Source organism: Eriocheir sinensis, chromosome 46, assembly GCF_024679095.1.
Source record: "Eriocheir sinensis breed Jianghai 21 chromosome 46, ASM2467909v1, whole genome shotgun sequence".
Taxonomy (NCBI): domain Eukaryota; kingdom Metazoa; phylum Arthropoda; class Malacostraca; order Decapoda; family Varunidae; genus Eriocheir; species Eriocheir sinensis.
This window is the reverse complement of record NC_066554.1, coordinates 7,096,692-7,117,813: the sequence shown is the minus strand read 5'-3', so window position 1 is coordinate 7,117,813 and position 21,122 is coordinate 7,096,692. Positions and strand designations below refer to the sequence as shown.

General features: G+C 42.6%; 1 protein-coding gene across 1 annotated transcript in view; it reads left to right on the top strand.

The window, feature by feature from the left end:
- The window catches only part of LOC126981023 (uncharacterized), a 103,850-nt gene that overhangs the window by 57,068 nt on the left and 25,660 nt on the right, over positions 1-21,122 (top strand). The window contains exon 2 of the mRNA XM_050831650.1: positions 14,679-14,747. Within this exon, the coding sequence (XP_050687607.1) occupies positions 14,734-14,747 (14 nt within the window). The 5' untranslated portion in view covers positions 14,679-14,733. The remainder of the gene's footprint in view (positions 1-14,678; positions 14,748-21,122) is intronic.

Here is a 21,122-nt window from a genome sequence, read left to right as displayed (position 1 = left end):
TGCCCTTTTCGTTTTCGTCGCTGTTTACTCTTGCTCCTTCTCATCTCCTGCCTTCTTCCTTCCTCTGACCTCCTTGGATTGTTTTTCTTTATTTGTTCCCTTGATTTCTTTCGCTTTCTCCATCCTGCTTATTTTACATCTTTTTTCTGTTTATCTTTTTCGTCTTTTATCTTTCTTTTTTCGTTGTTTTTTGTCCTTTCCTCCTCTGACTTTCTTCCACTTTTTCTTTATTTCTCGTTTGTTTCCTTGATTTCTTTTTCTTTTCTCTCTCCCACTTATTTTGTTTTCTTTTCACTTTTGATTCTGCTTCTTCCTCCTGTTCTTTTCATCTTTCTCTTTTCTTATCTTTCGTTCTTTGTTTTGTTGTTTGTGTCTTTCCGTCCAACTCAACCAAATATTTCAACATCAAAATCAACGTAACTCTTTTTCTTTCGTTTTTTTTTTTTTTTGTTGTTGTTGTTGTTGCTTTGTTACTGTTTATGCCTTTCCGTCCATCTCATCGTAGTATTTCAACCGTAACCGTAACTTTTCCCTTCGTCATCAGAATCACCGTAACTTTTTCTTTCATGTTTTTTTTTTTTGTTTTTTTTTTTTTATTCCTGCTTTGTTACTGTTTATGCCTTTTCGTCCATCTCATCGTAGTATTTCAACCGTATATAAAATCACCGTAACTTTTCCTTTCGTCATCAGAATCACCGTAACTTTTTCTTTCATGTTTTTTATATTTTTTTATATTCCTGCTTTGTTACTGTTTATGCCTTTTCGTCCATCTCATCGTAGTATTTCAACCGTATATAAAATCACCGTAACTTTTCCTTTCGTCATCAGAATCACCGTAACTTTTTCTTTCATGTTTTTTTTTTTTTTTTCCTGCTTTGTTACTGTTTATGCCTTTTCGTCCATCTCATCGTAGTATTTGAACCTTACAATCACCGCAGCTTTTCCTTTCATCGTACCATCACACTCCAGCGCCTTGCAGTATACCTTGGCGGGCGATTCTCATTGCTGTCATGTATCTGGGTCCCTTCCTGTGATGGTATAGCGTGTCCGGGGTTGCAATGACTCTCGATTATGTTATGCCTCAGTAGCGGCACACCCTTGCCTTTTAAAACAGCGCTGTATCATATCTTTGTTACGCTGTGTGTCTTGGGGCTATGTCTTTCCTTGCTCCACTTCACTGTTCTTAATACCCACGCATTCTTTGGCTTTTTAAAACAACGCTATGTCATTTTTTTATCACGTTTTTGGCGTTTGTTGTTATGACGTTCCATGGCTCACCAGGAGGAGGAGGAGAGGAACAACCAAAGGCAAAACTAGTAAGGATGGAAAAACAAGGAAAAGAAAAGAAGGAGAAAAAAAAACAAGCTGTGAATGACTGCAAAAACGAGATGCCTTGATATGTTTCTTAAGTTCGCATCCTCAAGCGCTTCAACCTCTCACATCAACTAACTCCAAAGGCCGAAAAGAAGATGTATCGGGTTCTCATGACTGTGTTTTGATGTTCGTGGTACTAAAACGTCGTCAAACTATCACTAAAGTTATAAAGCTACCCATGGAAATAACGAGTGTAATAATAAAAGATCTATTAGAAGGAAGAGGAACAGAGGGGGTAGTTGTAGGAGGAGGAGGAGGAGGAGGAGGAGTAAGAGGAGAGGAATGATGATGATGATGATGATGATGATGATTATTTAGACTATGTTGATGAGAGAAAATATCCAGAAAAACAATGCCTTGTCAAATCTGCGTGTGTGCTTAGGCGCATAATTATTTGATAAGAATATGTCTCTGAAATTCTAATTGTAACTGTCTGTCTTTCCTCACTCAGTATTTGATTATATTTACACGCGAGGAAAATATTAGGTATGGCTTTGTTTCTTATCATATTTTTTCTTCTCATTCCAAATCCTTTAGAACAAGAAATCCATTATCGCTCATTCAGTCAAGTAAATCCATCGCCTGCCCAGAAATTAGAACTCGCATCGTTTCTCATTCCATTTCTTATTATCTTTTATCTTTTATCTTTCTTTTTTCGTTTTCTGTCCTCTCCTCTGACGTTCTTCCACTATTCTCATTTCTCATTCTAAAGCACTTATAACCCCCAAAAAATCCATTAACCATCTCTCAGTCAAGCGCATCGCTAACCCATAACACAACGTCAATCTCCTTGCTTTCCTGTATTGTTTTAGTCTGTATTCTCTCATCAACATAGTCTAAATAATCTTCGTTGCCTTACATCCCAGCTTATCTCTCTGTCTAAGTAACTGCATGCTTCCATTCCCCCCTGCGTGCCTCCGTCCCTGCTTATAATTATGCCTGACTTCATTCCTTCACCCTCGTTTCTGCCTCACTCACTCTCGCCCACTCTCCTTCAATCCCTGCCTTCATGACTTTCCCTCGCACTCCCTCGTTCTTGTTTTCCTTCAGTTTTGCCTTCCTCCTCCTCCTCCTTTTCCTCTCCCCCTTCCTCTTCTCCCACTCTCCTTCATGCCCTGCTTTCTTCACTTTCCCTCGCACTCCCTCGTTCTTGTTTTCCTTCAGTTTTGCCTTTCTCCTCCTCCTTTTCCTCTCCCACTTTCTCTTCTTCTCCTACTCCTACTCTTCGTCCTCCTCCTCCTCTTCTTCTTCTTCTTGCTCCTACTCCAACTCTTCTTCTTCTTCCTCCTCCTCCTCCTCCTCCTACTCTTCTTTTGTAAATATTTGGCATATCAACAGTCTACTGGACCACCTTGAATGCCTTGCCGCCTTCCGTTCCTCCTCCTCTTGCTCTTCCTCCTCTTCCTCCTCCTCCTTCTCCTCCTCCTCCTCCTCCTCCTCCTCTTCTTCCTCCTCCTCCTTCTTCTCTTTTGTTTTTGGCGTATCAACAGCTTACTGGACCAGCTTGAATGCCTTGCCTCCTTCCGTTCCTCCTCCTCCTCCTCCTCCTCCTCCTCCTCCTCCTCCTTGGGAAAGTCTCGGGGGCCTTGGCTGTGGCCGTGGTGGGCTGTTGCTGTCAAGACCCTTTCATGTCCGAGACTCGTCCACTTGCTCCGTCCACTTTCCTTTTTAGTTTCCCCTCCGACGCGGCGTGCCAAGGTGGGCGTGAAAATTCTCTTACCTGCAGGAGTGTTTTTTGTTTGTTTGTTTGTTTTGTTGCCTTGTTTTGTGTGTGTTCGTGTGTTTGCGTCTCGTTTTCTTTAGGTTAATTTGTTCTCCCTCGTTTTTTTTTTTTAAGCTGTTTTTTTTATTTTATTTGGCTTTTATTTTTATTAGGTGTTTTGTCGTGTATTCTTTCTTTTTTTCATTATTTCTCTTGTGTGTTTTTTCTTCATTTTTTCGTGTTTCTTTCTTTCATATGTTTTTGCTTCTTGTTATTGTCTTTTTTTGTCTTCTAATTCTTTGTTTTTGTCTTCCCTTTTCTTCTTGTTCTTGTTATATATTTTCTTCTATTTCTTGTCTTTCATTCTTTTACTTGTTTTTGTAATCCATTTATTACTTGTTTTCGTCCTCATTTTTTTTTTGTCTCCCCTTTTTTTATGTTCTTGCCCTTCATTTTCTTCTTGCTCTTGTTTTTCACTTTATTCGTGTTGTCTTCATTTTCTTCGTGTTGTCTTCTTTTTCTTCATGTTTTTGTCTTCATTTTCTTCATGTTCTCATTCTTCAGTGTCTCCTTCTTATCTCCCATTCCTTCATATCCTCGTGTTTCCTTTTTTTCTCATTCCCGCCAAGCACTTTGCTTTGATTTCGAGGAGTTACAAAAAAAAATGAGGAGATCGAAGTTCCCTGATTTCTTCTCCTCTTTTTTTCTGCTCTCTCTCTTTTTTTTTATTTTGAGGGTCAGTCAGGAGCGAAGGAGAAGAGAAGCGTGCGTGTTGCCACAGTAATTAACGTGAAACAAGTTCTTGCGTTTACCTTCCATATTTTTTTTTCTCTCACTCTGAAGAAATAAACATGAGAAGAAATTAAAATAAGATCACATTGTTATTTTATTCTTAGACCGGCATTAATATTTTTTCTCCGATATTCTCATACTGATTATTATTATTTGTTTTATGTTCTTATGGTGGCTGTGGTGATAGTGATGAGAGATAATGATTATGGTGAGAGTGACAGTAATGGTGGTTGGGATGGTGATGGCGGTGGTGGCAGAGGTGGTAGTGGTTAAGGTGGTGACGGTAAGGTTAGTATTATTGTGGTAGTGATGGTGGTGGTAGTGGTGGTGGTAGTGATGGTGGTGATGAACAAATGGTGATTGAGGTGATGGTGTTCGTCCTACATTCATTGAGTTCATACATGCCTCGTTTCTCTCTGTGTGTGTGTGCGTGTGTGCGTGTGTGTGTGTGTGTGTGTGTGTGTGTGTGTGTGTGTGTGTGTGTGTGTGTGTGTGTGTGTGTGTGTGTGTGTGTGTGTGTGTGTGTTGATTTATTACCCTTTTAACGCTGCTATCTTTATATCATCTTCGTGTGTATGTGTGTGCGTACGTGTGTGAGGGGAAGAGGGTGCACGCGCGTGTGTGTGCGCGTAAAAGTACTCATGTGTGTAGCAAGGAGGTCGAATATTGAGAAACAACACAAAAAATATATATGTAAATGTTTTAGTGACTTTATATGTAGGACAATAATAATAATAATAATAATAATAATAATAATAATAATAATAATAATAATAATAAGGAGGAGGAAAAGGAGAAGGAGAAGGAGGAGAAGAAGAAGAGAAAGACAGGAAAAGTAAGAAAAAGAAAGAAAAATACCAAAACAAAACAAAAAAGTAATAACAATAATAATAGTAATAATAATAATAATAAGTAAAAAGAAAAAAAGTAAAAACATGCTGACTATGACAAGAAAAAGAAAAAAACAGAGCACACACACACACACACACACACACACACACACACACGAAAAACAAACATTATCTAAAAAGAGAACACAAATAAACACACAAACACACAAAAATAATAATAATAATAATAATGGGACTCAATTTGTTTCTCTCTCTCATAGCGGTCCAGGAGAATAAACAGTGGCAGGACAATCACTCAAGGTCGAGCTAGCGAGCGTAACACTGCCTATCTCTCTGGCGATCACCCCTGACTGACCTCATGGCGCGGCTTACATTGCCTGCCTCCGATTTGGCTTTCTGTGCCGCGTGGCGTAACTCGCGTAAAAAGTGTGACACGTGGAGGGGACATAACTTTTACCTTTTAAATAAACAGTATGACATGTTAGGAATATATAACCTAAGCAGTGTGACTTGTGTGAGGAGTATAACTTTTAAAACAGTTTGACTTGTGTTGAAAATATAACTTTTTTTTTTTTTTTTAGGGTGTAATTTGTGTAAAGAAAATATGTAGTAGGGAATATGAGTTGTGTAATTAATGTATCTTGTAAACAGTTTGACTTGTGGAATGAGTGTAACATTTTAAACAGTACTGAGCGTGCAAAAAAATATATAGCTTTTATTGAGAGTATTATTTGTGTAAAGAAAATAACTTGTAAGGAATATAACTCGTAAATCGTATAAATAGTGTAATGAATAGATCTTGTATGAGAAATATAACTTCTGTAAAAATTTAACTTGTTTTTAGAGCATAATTTGTGTCAAGACTATAATTCATAAAAGTATAAGTGATGTAAGGAGCAAGACTTGTATATAGAACGAAAGTTGCGTGAAACTCTTTACTTGTATAGAGCATTACGTTTAACAAGGGTAGACGTTGGTGATGTGACGAGCACCTTCATATTATCATTCAATTTTAGTTCCTCCTTCAAATGTCTCTTTTACGCTCCAAATAAACGTAAAGTCACAGTAAACAAACAGGAAAAAATAACTATATAAAAATTTACAAAGGCAATGGAAATCAAAAACAAACACACACAAGACAACTTTCCATTCATTCTCTATACCACTTTTTTCCCTTCCATTCCCCTCCCTTACGTGGCTTATAGGAGTAGGGGATTTTTTAAAGTAAAGCCGCACTGACCCTTGAAAAACAACGAAGTAAAATGCAATGGAAATTAAAAACAAACACACATATGACAAACCTCAATTCATTCTCTATACCACTTTTTTCCTCTTCCATTCCCCTCCCTTACGCGGCTTATAGAGTGCATGGTTTGTTTACGTAAAGACACTTGGGCCCGCTGGAAAAACATACACTACCACACATTTGCCCAAACCTCCATTCATTCCCTATACCTTTCTTTCCCGTTCCATTCCCCTCCCACCCACACACACATGCTAAACCTCCATTCATTCCCTATACCTTTTTTCCCCTTCCATTCCCCTCCCTTACGCGGCTCTGGATAGGTTTGTTTACGTAAAGCCGCTCTGACTGACCCGCTGGCAAACGACACAGGTAGGCATATGTCCTTTTCTTGCGTCAGGTGAAGCGGGTCCGCGATGCACCGTGAACCGCCCCTTTGTTTGTTTATTTTTGCATCCATGAATGTAAATTGCTTGTTTCCGCTCACCGTGGGAAAGGCCGAGGGATTCCTGCTGGGGGGAATGGGGAGGAGGGTGGAGAAGAGAAGGGGAGAGAATGGAGGAAAGATAGAAGGGAGAGGAGAGTGGAGAGGAATAGGAAAAGGACAAGGATACAAAACTCAGGGAATGAAGAGACGTGTAAAGAAAGGAAGGGAAGTTGAGGGTGGAAGAGAATGGAAAGGAATAGGGTAAGAGGAAAGGGAAAGGGAGAGGAGAAGTGAGGGGCAGAAGAGAAGTGGAAAGAAAGTAGAGGATGGGAGAGAAGAGAAAGGAATAGCGAATGGGAGGAAGAGAGATGGAAAAAATAAAAGAAAAAATTTGAAAGAAAAGAAAGGAGATAGAGAAGAGGATAAAAGGCAGGTAAATGAAAATAAGAAACAGATGTGATCATTAATTAAATAAAACAGGATTAGTGGTAGCAGCAACAGTAACAACTAGGGGAGATGATATAATGAGTTCGGAAGCATTAAAAGGATAAAAAAAATAGTATCAGCAGTAGTAGTAGTAGCAGTAGCAAGAAGTGCAGAAGAAATACAGAGAGGAGCAACAGAAGAAGAAGGCATCAGGACACCTCTTCTCACGTAATTGACTGCTCTTTCGGCCACCTCTTCGGATTCTTTACAGGAGCAGCGAGTAGCGGGCTTTTTTATCGTTTCCTTTTTTGTGTGCCCTTGTGCTGTCTCCTTTGCTGTAAAAAAAAAAAAGCAAGGTAACGGAGAGGAAGGTGTCGGGAAGAAGACGAAGGAGAAGGGGAGGGGAGAATGGCCCTAAAAGAATTGAGGGGTTTACGGTACCCGGGTAGAGAAGAGCGTGAGGCCGACCCACTTAGCCCGGCGCTCCTCATAATCCAAGACGCATATCGCCGCCAACCTCACCTTGAACCCGCGACACCTGCCCGAAAATCCGACCCCCCTTTGACCCCTCCCCCCCTGCCCGCCTCCCCATGACCCCGGTCCTCTGCCGCCCTCGAAACATGCTAATGAGACACGCAGCCCCCCCCCCACACACACACACATACCGACATACATACATACACACACATAAGCCAGTTAACCGTACCAGCGTGACGCAACACACACACACACACACACACACACACACACACACACACACACACACACACACACACACACACACAGGTCATTAATTTGCATAGAATGAACCCACAACAAAAAAAAAGAACGTAGACCTTTGATAATTATACATACATACCTACATCCTGTCCCTCCTCCTCCTCCTCCTCCTCCTCCTCCTCCTCCTCCTCCTCTGCTTCCTCCTCCTGCTGTTTAGTACTCACCTGGGGCACCTGGCGTCATAATTACATGCTCTGTGCGCCTCCGTGAATAAAAGTATTTCCGTCTGCAGTCATGTCACGGCCGAAGAATTTTTCCTGGTGTGTGTGTGTGTGTGTGTGTGTGTGTGTGTGTGTGTGTGTTTGTGTGTTTGTGTGTGTGTGCGTGTGCGTGTGTAGAAGGTTCGTTAACAAGGCGTCAGGAAATCCGTATACAAGTTCCCAACCTGGCCAATACCTGTCTTGTTATCTGGGAGTCGAGACGTGTTTCTTTCCTGTCTCCCATTCATTTACGTTAAGAGGAGAGAGGAATACCTGTTGGTGCATCAGGGCAGGTAAAATCACGTGGGACTCTGAACTCAAGGACGAAAAAAAAGCGGTATGACTTTTCAATTAGTTATCAGTCACGACGGTGCAATAAAAACAGTAAGCCATTATCCTCCTTCCTTTATAAAATTAAATCTGACAATGTTTCTTGGAAGGGTGTACATGGAACTCGAACTCAAGGGCGAAGAGAGAGCAATATGGCTTTTCAATTAGTTATATGTCGAGTTACTGCAAATAGAAACAGTAAGCCGATGTTCTCCTTCTTCGTGAAATTGAATCTGTCGGTGTTTCTTGAGGTGTTGTAGGTGAGGTAGGGAATAGCTGAGAAAACGGAAGGTCAGTCAAGTTAGTGCAAAGAAAAACAGTAAGTCCGAATCCTCCGTCTTCGTGAAATTGAATCTGTCAGTGTTTCTTGAAGTGCTGCTGACGGGGCGGCGCTGTGAAGGGCTCAGGAAAGGCAAGGTTTAGGCCGCACGCTTTGGTTTCGCGGCCGCCGAGGTGGGAAAGAAACTCGCCGCGGTGGCCTCGGCGGCGCGGCGTGAGTGTTTTTACAGATTTAAGAGTCACTTGAGTCTGAACCTTGAAACTTTAATTATTTCTTCCACTGGTTTTCATATTTTCTCGTGGAAACGGCAAGAAACTAGATCAAGGATGTGTAGGGTATACGGTGTGCACGATCCCACAACATTCACGGGCACAGGGAGACTCATTCTTGTTTTCTAGTTGATCAGCGTGTTATACAGTTAGGCATAATTACATAGATTTAATTTGGAAGCTACTTTTTACGAGATACTGAGATAGTGTATATTGTTTTTCTAGTTGATCAAGGTATTCATTTGATCAGCGTGTTATACAGTTAGGCATAATTACATAGAGTTAATTTGGAAGCTACTTTTTACGAGATACTGAGATAGTGTATATTGTTTTTCTAGTTGATCAAGGTATTCATTTGATCAGCGTGTTATACAGTTAGGCATAATTACATAGATTTAATTTGGAAGCTACTCTTTTACGAGATACTGAGATAGTGTATTGTTGCGGTGTTCGATAACCAATTCGTTCCTAAACAACGTTACATTACCCTCGTTTTTAGATACCTGTTCACGGAGGTACTAATGAGACACTGCTGGAGCATTGAAATAGAAGAGACAAGTATCAGAACACCCTTTAAACTAAACTGCTATTCTCTGTTTTTCGTATTTTTTATCAGCTTTATTGGAGCAGCATCTTTTCCAGCACTTTCTTATTTTGTTACATATACATTCGCTTGGCTCATGACCTGGCTCCTTTAGTGTAAAAAAGAACCTCATGAAATCGAGAAAGGAAAACATAATAACAAAAGACGAGACACGTAAGACCCCCATTGAAGAGACACTTCTTCAGGACCTTACCCTCGCCTATAGACCCACAACTCCCTCAGCGACACAGCAGCCTTCAGCGCCGCCTATTGTGTCGCCTCGTGTCTAGGGCGTGTGACAGGCGGCGTGGCCCCTCACAGCCCGCCGGTGGACACAATGAAGCCTTAACCTTGCCGGTGACGGGCGGGGGGCCTCGAAGCCTACCTGCCCAGCGGACCGTTGCACGCACACAAAGGACGAGGCGATGATGGACGCCTCAAAGGACACCTGCATTAGCGAGAGGATAAAAAATGATGTGGCTGCAGTGGGCTGTTAATTGGAGGGACGCTGCGCCATTAAAGACCCACACGCCAGAAGGGGCAGTGACAGACGTTGAAAAAGACATCTGCAAAGGTAAAGAGGTTAAAATAATATGTGGATGAAGTAGACTTATAATTAGAAGAATGCAGACTCGGCTTAGCGTATATGATGATGAAAGATGTGATGTTTTGTGATGCTGCTGAGGTCAGTAAATGTTTGCATCCAACCATCTGTCTGTCTTTTTATCTATGCATCTGTCTATCTGTTTACCTGTCTACCTTCATCTATCCGTCTATTTGTTTATCTGTGTGTGTAAGGCAGCATCAAGTGACCTGCTCCCAATCCAACGTGCGTGTGTGTGTGTGTGTGTGTGTGTGTGTGTGTGTGTGTGTGTACGTAGGAGTCGGGTCACGGGGTGCTTAAGGCCGTTGAGCTTTGACCTTGACGAAGAAGAAGGAGGTTGAGTGTGTGTGTGTGTGTGTGTGTGTGTGTGTGTGTGTGTGTGTGCGAGACCGTGTGTATCAGTACGATCATCGGTGACGACAAAAGGAAAATACGTATAAGAAAACAGTAAGTAGTAGTAGTAGTAGTAGTAGTGGTAGTAGTAGTAGTAGTAGTAGTAATAAACAGCAGTGAACATACCACCCCCACCACCACCACCACCACCAACAACAACAACAACAGCAACAACAACAGCAACAACGACAACAAGAGTAACACATCAGGTATTCATAAGAGAACAGGTTAGGTCAGTCATATCGCTGTGAAATTTATTGCTACTAAAAACGTGACTTCTTTTTAAGCTCTCATGGCCGCCTTTCACGATGAGGGTGTAAGAAGAGTGTGAAAGGGGGGGGGGGAGCAGCGGAGGGGGGAGGGGGGAAAGGGAGAGGAGTGAATGTCTGGTGTGTTAGTCTAAAAGAAAAAAAAACAGTAAAATGAATGAAAGGCAGGATGGAAGGTAATGAATGATGGAGGAGAATAGAGCAGAAGGGAGGAAAGAGAAGGAAGGAAAGGATCGAAGGGGAGGAGGGAGGAAGGAGAAGGATAAAGCAAGGGATGGAGGAAAAACGAAAAGAAGGATGAGAAGGACGTGGTGTGGAGTGAAGGGAAGTCAGGATAGGGAAGAATGGAACAGAAAGGGGAGAGAAGGGAAGGATAGAGGGAGAGAAAGGGGAAGAAGAGGAGAATAGGATGTGGTCAGCTGGGAGGGAGTGAAAATGAGAAGGTAAAAGAGAACGTTGAAGAAAGGGAAGACTATAGCAAACGGAAAGGGAAAGGGGAAGAGCAGAAAGTATAAAGGTAAGAAAAGGGAAGAAAAAACCGTAGAAGTCACTGATATAAGAATGGGTAGTAGAGCGGAAGGAAGGGAGGAAGAGCCACGGTAGGGGAAGAGTGAAGGGAAAGGGAAGGGAAGGGAGCAGGGGGGGGGGGGTTGAAGGGGGGCTCAAGAAGAAGGTTATATGGGGAGTGAGTGATATGGATCCACCCCCTTTTAAGCGACTCATTGTGGCCTCGGGTTCGGGTGTCGCCGCGGCTCCTTTGAACGCCAGGAAAACCGCGGCTTACTCACGCTTCTGCCCGCGGCCCCGACAGGTGAATGGGGTGGGTGGGGGTGGGGTTTGATTGGACAGGTGAAGGAATAATCGAAAGTAGGTTGTGTTTGTGGCGATGTTTTATGATTGATTGTTTTCTTTCTTTTTTTTCTTTTTCTCTTTTTTTTGTCTGTTTTTATACATGACTATCTTATGTCTGTGTTTGCTTGTTTATCTATCTGTCTGCCTGTATATGTGTGTCTGTCTGTCTTTCTGTCTGTCTTTCCTCTCTCTCTCTCTCTCCAATGTAACAAATGGATAAAATAAAAACTAAAATAAATACTACTCACTCTCTATGTTAAGGGACACGCGAGTCTTCTTGGGCGGGTGCCAGCGGGTGCATTATTAAAGTATCGAGCGAGCAATATTATTTTGTAAAGAATATATTAGAGGAAGATTGTGTGTGCTTAAGGTGTGCTCCCTTGTAACACACGAAGGATTGCCCAATGTAAGTGTTTTGAGATGCAAGACTTTACGAGTATTTTGTGTCTCTCCTTCATTTCTTTTTTCTTCCTTGCTTCACTCCTCTCTTAACCTCTCCTTCTTTCCATCCCTCGCCAGCTTCTCCTTTATCCGCATTCTCCTTACCGTCTCCTGCGTCTGTTCCATCTCCTCCTTCGCTCCTTCTTTCATGCTTCCTTCACTTCTCTCTTTACCAGCTCTTTCTTCCCTCCTTCCTGACCGCCTCCTTTCTTATCCCTTCCTTCAGGCTCTCATTCCCTTTACTGTCTTCTGCGTCTGTTTTATCTCCATCGTCTTTCAATCCTTACATGTTCTTCCTTCCTTCCCTTACCTCCTCCTTCTTTATCGCTTCCTTCAAGACCTCATTCTCTTTACCACGTCTTCGTCTTCTCCTCTTCATTCCTTCTTTCATCCTTCATTCACTCCCCATCGTCACATTCCTTCTTTCCTTCCTACACCAGCTCCTCCCTTTTTCTTTCCTTTTTCTGTCTCTTGTCTTCTTTTCTGTCTTCTTTCTTACGTCCTTCATACACTCCTCTCCCCACCAGCTTTTCCTTCCTTCCTTCCTCCTCCTCCTCCTCCTCCTCCTTTTTTCCTCGCCTCCTCCAAGTCCACCCCCTCGTGTGTCTCCTTCGTCTTCGTCACGGAATATAAACGACAGAAAGGCCAAAGTATAAACGCCAGAAACAGCAGATATCTCGTGCCTCGGTGTCAGGCGGGCCGTTACGACAGTCAGGGCGGGGGGAATGGAGATGTTCGTGACCGTGTGTGTGTGTGTGTGTGTGTGTGTGTGTGTGTGTGTGTGTGTGAGAGAGTGTGTGTGTGTGTGTGTGTGTGTGTGTGTGTGTGTGTGTGAGTGTGTGTGTGTGTGTGTGTATAGAGCGGACGTGATGAAGGAGTTTGTAAATAATTCGAGTCGATGATGAAGTCTGTTAGGTAATCGATTGTGTCTGTCTGTCTGTCTGTTTCTATCTATTCTCTATTCTCTCTCTCTCTCTCTCTCTCTCTCTCTCTCTCTCTCTCTCTCTCTCTCTCTCTCTCTCTCTCTCTCGTAAATGCACCAGAAACGTTACATCTTTTTTTACAACTCTTTTACTCGCTCTTTTTTCATTTTCCCTTCAATTTATTTTTTCCTTTAAACTTATTTTATTTTTAGGACACATCGGGAACGCCCAATTTCATCCCACTTTTCCATCGTTTCTTCATTTCCTATACTCGGTTTTTTTCAAGTCCTCCTTTCTCCGTCTTTCATCTTTTATGTCCTTTTTATTCCATTTTCCATCATTTATTCATTTCTTATACTCGTTTTTTTATTCCACTTCTCATTCTCTTTCATTTTCCATACTCGTCTTTTTATTCCTTTTTTCCACCTCCTCATTTTTTTTTTTTTTTTTTTACTCAGTGGCTTTTTATTTTCCTCTTTCCTGTTAACGCCACGCCCACACGCCCGCCCGCCCACACGCAAGCTTCCCGCCTTTTGCCTTGCCTCTACCCTTTTGCTGTACATGGGAATGGGGTGCGGTGGGAGTTGTATTGAACCAGAGGATGATGGAAGGAAGCTGGTAAGGGAAAGGGAGAGAAGGAAAGAGGTGGAAAATGGGAATGGGAGGAGTGTTCGTAGAGACAGGGGCAGAGGAAAGGGAAAGGAAAATGGGAAATAGGAAGGTTAGAAGAGGCATGGAAGGGGATGGGGGAGGGAGAATGGGAAATAGGGAGGTTAGGGAAGGCAAGAAAGGGAGAATGGGAGAGAATGGAAGAAAATGGGAGTGAATGGGAGATAGTGAAGGAGGTGGGAGGTAGGCAGTGGGAGAGAATGGGATGTAGCAATGTTAAGAGAGACAGGGTAAGGAGAAGGGGATTGCAGGGGAAGGGAAAAGAAAGAAGAGGGCAGTAACCGCGCAGTTAAAAAAAAACAAAATACATATACACTACCCTGGCGAGGCATCTGTTTCAGAGGAGAGGAGGTGAATGGGCAGGAGGGAAGGGGAGGGGAGGGGAGGGGAAGGGGATGGGTGGGGATCACGCTTTCGCCGGGGAGGTCACGGTCGGGTCAGAGGGAAGGGGTTCAGGGGGCGAGCGGGGCGACGAACCGAACTCTGGATGGTGACGAGCAAGGTGATGACGAGGCGGGGCATGTGTGTGTGTGTGTGTGTGTGTGTGTGTGTGTGTGAGAGAGAGAGAGAGAGAGAGAGAGAGAGAGAGAGAGAGAGAGAGAGAGAGAGGAAATAAAAAATCCTAGGAAATTAAGAAAAAGTAATGAATGAGAGAAATAAAATCAAACTAGAAAGGGAGAAGGGAAGGAAGTAAATATAAACAAAAATGGAGCAAAGGAGAAATTGAGCCAAAGAGGAAGAAAGAGGTGGAGAAGAGGAGGAAGATGCGAAAGAAGGAGAGAGGGTGAGAAGGGTAAGAAGAAACTAGGAAGAAAATGGGAAATAATTGAGAGAAAATTAAACCATGGAAAGAGAAGGGAGAGGCAAGGATGGGGGAAAGGAAGAAAAGAAAGGAGGGAAGGGAAAGAAAAAAAATGAACCGATGTGATGGAGGAGAAACAGGAAGAAAAAAAATAGTCATGAAGGGAAAAAAAAAGGAAAATAATAAAAGAATAAGTTAAGGAATAATGAACAGTAAAAATATATAAGAAAGAACCATAAGATAGACGTATAAGTTAAGTGATGAATTCTAGAAGGGAAAAAATGAGAACTGTAAATATTAAGAAAATAGAGGAAGGGAAGAAATAATAAGCAAAAAAAAAAAAGACAGAAAGATCAATAGATTTGCAAGAGGCAGTTAATAGAGGTAAAAGGCAGGTCATTCGTGTTAAGCTCTTAATGACCCCGACGTGACCTTTCTCTGACTTAACGATCATTTGTCTCCATCCAGGTAAACGTTGTGTGCTGAACGTGACAGTCTACCTGCAATTACCTCCCAGCGCTCCATGCACCGGTCCAGGTAGGAAGGTGTGAGGGTCCTCGGTCGATGTTCTTACCCGCTACCGACTCCCACATCAACTGTTTCTCAAGGCCAAAAAAAAGGGTCAAACTACCAGAAAGGGTCATAAAACTACTCTTGCAAATGCTCCAAACCTCTAAAATGCATTCTCATGAGGGTTTTTCAGAGTTCATGGTACAGATGTCTTGTCGGACTCCCACCAGGGTAAAAAAAAATACCTCCTGGAATGGCCCACAACCCCTACGAAAGCCACGTCAAATGTGTGTGTTTGTGCTTGAGCGACGATATGTTTAATGATACATAGACCATTACTCTTAAATATATCGGGGCCCATGCACACACATTTAACAAGGCTTTCTTAGGAGTTTGGGCCATTTCCAGGGGTAGTTTTGTGATTCTTCTGTTAGCTTGACCCTTCTACTGTACCATAACACTCAATGGAACCCGACTGATTTCCTATTGTTGTTATTGTTTCCTTTTTTGTGTGTGCCCTTGAGCTGTCTCCTTTGTTGTAAAAAAAAAAAAATCGGCCTTTGGAATTAGTTGATGTGAGGGTTAGAAGCGTATGACATTGCCGACCTGAGTCTCGTACGTGTTTCCTTCGCGTCATGGCTGAGGCGTGTAAGGGAATCGCGTAATGTTTGTCTCTTTAATGGGTCAAATGTGTAACTGATCTCATAATAGATGTTCTGTGTTGTAATGGGGGTTAAGAGATGGAGGTAAATCAGTCATGCATTCGGTCAGGCAATCAGTTTTATCAGTCGCTAGAAGGAATGATGTTCTTGGAGAGACTAAATTAAGGAACTGACTGACTGACAAATTGAGTAACTGACCAATTAACTGTCTCACTCTCACTCACACACTCACCCGCAACTAACTAACTGACTGACTAACTGACCGACTGACCTGACCTCTTAAAACTTGACCTCTCGGCGTCACTAGAGCGGAAGTCTGTCGTACCACACCCAGCCCTAGGCCCTTCACCTCCTGCCCCTTCCCTCCGTCCCGTCCTCTTCCTTTTCCTCTTCATCCTCCCCTTCTCTCTGCCCAACCCCATCCCATTCCCTTTTCCATCCTCACCCCAACCTCTTTCCAAACCCTCTCCTTTCCCCCTTTCATCTTTCCCTTTCCCTTCCCCTTCCTTTTCCCCGTCCCCTTCCCTCTGCCTCGTCCCCTTCCCCTCTGCCTCGTCCCCTTTCCTCTACCCGTCCCCTTTCCCTTTGCCCCGTCTCGTTTCCTGCCCCATCCTTTTCCCCTTCTCGTCCCCTTCCTTCTTCCCCGTTCTCTTACCTTTCCTCTTCATCCTCCCACGCCCCGTTCCCTTCCCTCTGTCCGTCCCCTTCCCTCTCCTCATCCCCTTCATCATCCTCATTCTACTCCCCGACACCCCCCGTCCCATTACCTCTTACCATCCCCTTCCCTTCATCGTCAACGCTCCCCGTCCCTTACCCCATCCTCTCCCCGCCCCGCCACGCTGTAAGAAGTGACGTGCATTGATGAGGGAGCGGGAATGAGGGCAGATTTAATAACGGCAAAATAGCTAACGTATCGCCGCCGCCCCGCCCTCCAAGCCGCGGCCCTCTCTTCTTGCCCGCCCGCCGCCGCCGCTCCCGACCCCGCCCGACCCGCCTATCCAGCCCGCTAATGATCACGCAGCGGAGAGGTTATCGATCTTTCTGTAGCGCTAACCTCATTACTCTCGCGTTCTTCTGAGTGTCGTTTCCGTCTTGTCTCTCATGTTCTTATTGGTCTTTTTTTTTTTCATTCTTTTTCCTCCAAAGTTATTCAGAGAGGTTAGGTTATCGGTCTTTCTGTAATGTTTGACCTCATTATCCCCCCGTTCTCCTGTTGGGTCATTTCTGTTTTGCTTGTCATATTCGGTCTTATTGTTTTCCTTTTTTTTCTTATATGTGCATTCGCTAGCAGAGAGGTTAGGTTGTAGGTCTTTCTGTAGCATTAACCTCATTATATTCCCGTTCTCCACTGCGTTCATTTTCCTTGGCTAGTCATATACGTTCTTATTAGTCTTTTGTTTCTTCTTATCCCAATCCTAAAAAGAAGGTTCATGTAGGTGATATCAGTGTGTTTTATTTTTACTTCGTCTTTACACATTAATGCAGAGGTTATTGATCTGTGGCGGTGATGCTCATCCTCTCTCGCCTTCCCTCTTCCTCCTTCCACTTCCCTTCCCCTTCCTTCCTCCCCTTTCTCCTTCCCCATATCTCTTTCCCCTTCCCTTGCCTCCCTTTCAATCCCCTACCTTCCTTGTCTCCTCCCCTTCCCCTTTTCTTCCTCCCCTTCCCCTTTTATCCTCTCCCTTGCTCTCTCCCCTACCTCCCTTTCTTTCCCCTTCATTCCTCCCCTTCCCCTTTCTTCATCCCTCCCCTTCCCCTTTCTTCATCCCTTTCCACTTCCTTCCTCACCTTCCCCTTTCTTTCCTCCCCTTCCCCTTTCCTTTCTCACCTTCTCCTTTTATCATCCCCCTTGCTCCCTCCCCTTCCTCCTCCTCCCCTTTCCCTTCATTCGTCCATCCCCTTCCTCCTCCTCCCTCCCCTCTCTCCCTCTCGTTCCCCTTCTTCCCCTTCCCTTTCCCCCGTCCCCTCCTTCCCACACACATTCACGTTCACTCTTGGTCTTCGTGTGTACATAACGCCAGGTGGTCTTTGCTTCCTTTGTGACAGAGAACTTGGTAAAGACACGTAATCTGCTTTGTGGTTTGTTTTCCCCTTTGTTCTTTTTACCGTTAGTCATTTTTTTCTGTTACGTTTTCCCTGTTACTTCTTTTTTTCTGTTATTTCTTTTTTCCTGTTAGTTATTTTTTTCCTATGGTTATTTTTTCCTCTTCGTTATTTTTTTCCGTTATTTTTTGGTAGGTTTTTTGTTAGTAGTTTTTTTTCCTGTTGGTTATTTTTTCCCGTTATTTTTTTCCCTGTTTGTTATATTTTTCTGTTATTTTTCTTGTTCTTTTAGGTCTTTTATCACTGACTCTCTCCTCTCATGCAAAAAAAAAAGAAAAAAAAGACGTGTATATTGTGCCAGTCAGTCAGTCTTCCCTTTCTGCTGCAGAGAAAGAGAAAAACAGATCAAGATACTTAGATGTGAATTATACTATTTAAATGTGTCTTGATTAATAGCGCAGGTGATCGATAAAGCAGCCTCGTAAAATGCATCACGGAGCTCTGTAATTAGACACACTTGACTTTTATTAACTTATTGATGCTTTATAGACTCAGTGATCAGGCTAAGTGAGTTGTTTTTGTTTGCTTGCTTGTTTGTTTGTTTAGTGGTGATCGTTGACTTTGCTGATTTTGTTGTTGCTATTGGTGATGACGATGATGAGGAGGAGAATGAAGGTGATAATAATGATGACGATAATGATTTTGCTTTTGATGTTCTAATTGTTGTTGTTGTTGTTGTTGTTGTTTGTTTTTATTCGTTTGGCAGTGATCGTTACCCTTGCAACTTTTGTTATTGTTGTTGATAATGATTTTAATGATGAGACAGAGGAAGAAGGTGATGATAATGAATTTACTCTTGATGTTCTTCTAATTACCGTTGTTGTTGTTGTTGTTGTTGTTGTTGTTGTTGTTGTTGTCATCGTAATCTTTGTGTGTGTTTTTTCCCCCTTTCTCCTCATTGGCCTAAATATTTCATAGATAACATGTTAATAATTAGTAAAAAAAAATAGGAGAATGAAAGTAATCTAAACAAAGGTAGAGATATTAATGACTAGAACCTGGCGACACACACACACACACACACACACACACACACACACACACACACACACACACACACACACACACACCGAAGACATATATCAAGCAGGATGTAGAATCAAGGTTAATTGACTGACATACTGACTGACTGAAAAATTAATTGACTAATAGATGCAATAGAGAGTTTTTGATTGATAATTGAGAGAGCAGGTGTGTAGAAAAACTAGTAGATAGATACATAGACGGACAGACAGACAGACAGATAGATAGATTGATAGATATAGGTAGGTATAGCAGAGGAGACAGTGCAAGGGCGTAAAAAAAAAAAATAATAATAATAATAATGAAAAAGCCCGCTACTTACTGCTCCTGAATAGAGTAAAGTGGCCATTAATAGACAGCTAAATAGACGTAATTAAGAATGGGAGATAGAAAAAAAGACACATGCAGTTAGTAGGAACGGCTTGATGGACACATACGAAGAAAGCAACACACAGGGACACACACACGCAGACATATTGACAGACAGATAAAAGGTAATATTTCTATCCACGTCACGAGTCGGATATCGAGTGTTGTATTACGTCCTTCACAGACCTAATATAGTTACTTCAATTTACGAAGAACAAGATTTCCCTTCCTGTCCTCCTTCCTTTCATCAACACCCTACTCTTTCTTCCCCTTTTCCCTTCCTTTAGTCTTCCTCCCCTATCACCACCACCACCAACAACAACACCACAACCACCAACACCAATACCAACACCAACACCAACACCAACACCACCACCACCACCACCACCACCAACAACAACAACAACAACAACAACAATATCAACAACAGCCTTCCTCCACCACCGTGACACACATATAGCTCAAACGGGCAGAAGATAACCAGCAGAATCACAACAGATAAATAAGAGTAAATACGAAAAATAAATAAGAGATAAAATAAGATAAGTAAGATGAATGAGGAGAAATGAACTAATGTCTCTCTCTTCCGCTGGCCCATCCCTCTATAGACCTCGCTTTCCTCTCATCATTCCCTCCCTTCTCTCCATCCTTCCTCCCTTCCCTCCCTCCCTCCCTCAGCCGGTGACACGCCCTCCAGCCACGCACGTCAAGGCCTCCCCGTGATACTTTCAAAAGACACACCACGAAAAAAAATAAAGAACTGGGGAAAAAGAGTCATCAGATAATCCCAAAAAAGGAGACTAAGCAAAAGAATTAAAACAAAATGGAAGAAAATAAATGAAAATAATATATAGGTAGTGAAATAGACACGAAACAAAGAAAATGAAGACAAAATTAAATAAAAATAAATAAACAAATAAATAAATAAATAGTGAAAAAAGATACAAAACAAATAAAATGGCAACAAAATTAAAGGAAACTTGAAAAAAATTAAATAGTTAGTGAAAAGACACGAAACCAAGAGAATGAAAACGAAATGAAAGAGTTAATGAAAAATCTTACTTAGTGAAAAACTGGAAAGAAAATAATAATAAATAACAACTAAAAAATTAATAAAAAAGAAAGAATATTATATAGGTAAAATTAACATCACCCAATTGATGAACACGAAACAAAAGCAAAACGAAAAGAAAAATGAAAAAGTGGAAGAAAAACTGAAAGAAAATTATATAGGCAGTGAAAATTTGTGAAAAGACCTGAAAAAAAAGCAGAGAAAATGAAAAATATATAAAAATAGAAAAACTGGACAGATAAAACAAACTTGAAAAAGGTATATAAATAGTAAAAGAAAATTAACCGCAGCAGTAACACAGACATCACAGCATCCAGCAGACGGAGAGACAGACAGACAGACAGACGACCGCAAAACCGCAGACATCACACCAGGCCGCGGGGGAACTGTGGCCAAAAAAAGAAGCAAGATCTCCGTCCTGCGTTCACTCTTACGTCGACGCTAAGCTGACGGAACCAACTTGACCGCCGAGACGCACGACGAATGGAAATGAATGAAGGGAAGAGAAGGGAGGTGATGCAGACGAAGGGGAAGGAAGGAAGGATGGAGGAAGGGAGAAAAGGAGCAAAGATGGAGGAAGAAAAGTATGAAGAAGATGAAAGGGGAAGGGGAGAGAAGGGGGAAGGAAAGGAAAGAAGGAAATGAGGGGAAGAGAATACAGAGGATGGAAAGGGAAGGAGAGAGATGAAGAAGAACAGGGAGAAGGAGATAAAGGTGAAAAGGAGTTGATAGAGTTGGGGGTACAGAGAAAGGGGAGGGAAAGGAAGAGAGAAGGGATCAGAAGAGGTTGGAAGGGATGAGAAAGGAGAAAAGGAGGAATAGAGAAAGAGAGAGAGCCGAAGAAAAGCAAGGAAGGAAAAATGGGAAAAGTTAAGAAGATGCAGAATATGAAGAATGAGATGCAGAGGAAGGAAAAGGGATGGGGTGGAAAGGGAGAAGGAAAAGGAAGGAGGGATAGAGAAAGGGTGAGAGAGGCGAGGAAGTGCAGGGAAGGAGGTGAGATGGAAATTATAGTGTACGGGGCGCAGAGTAAGCGGAAGGAGAGAGAAGTGAGGAAAGGAAGGGGTCGAGGATGCAGGGGATGAGGAGGAAGGGGAAGGGGTGGTGATGTCGTAAGGTTGGCGTATAACAGTTACGGATTCCTTCCCCGCCCTTCCCTTACCCGCCCCTAAG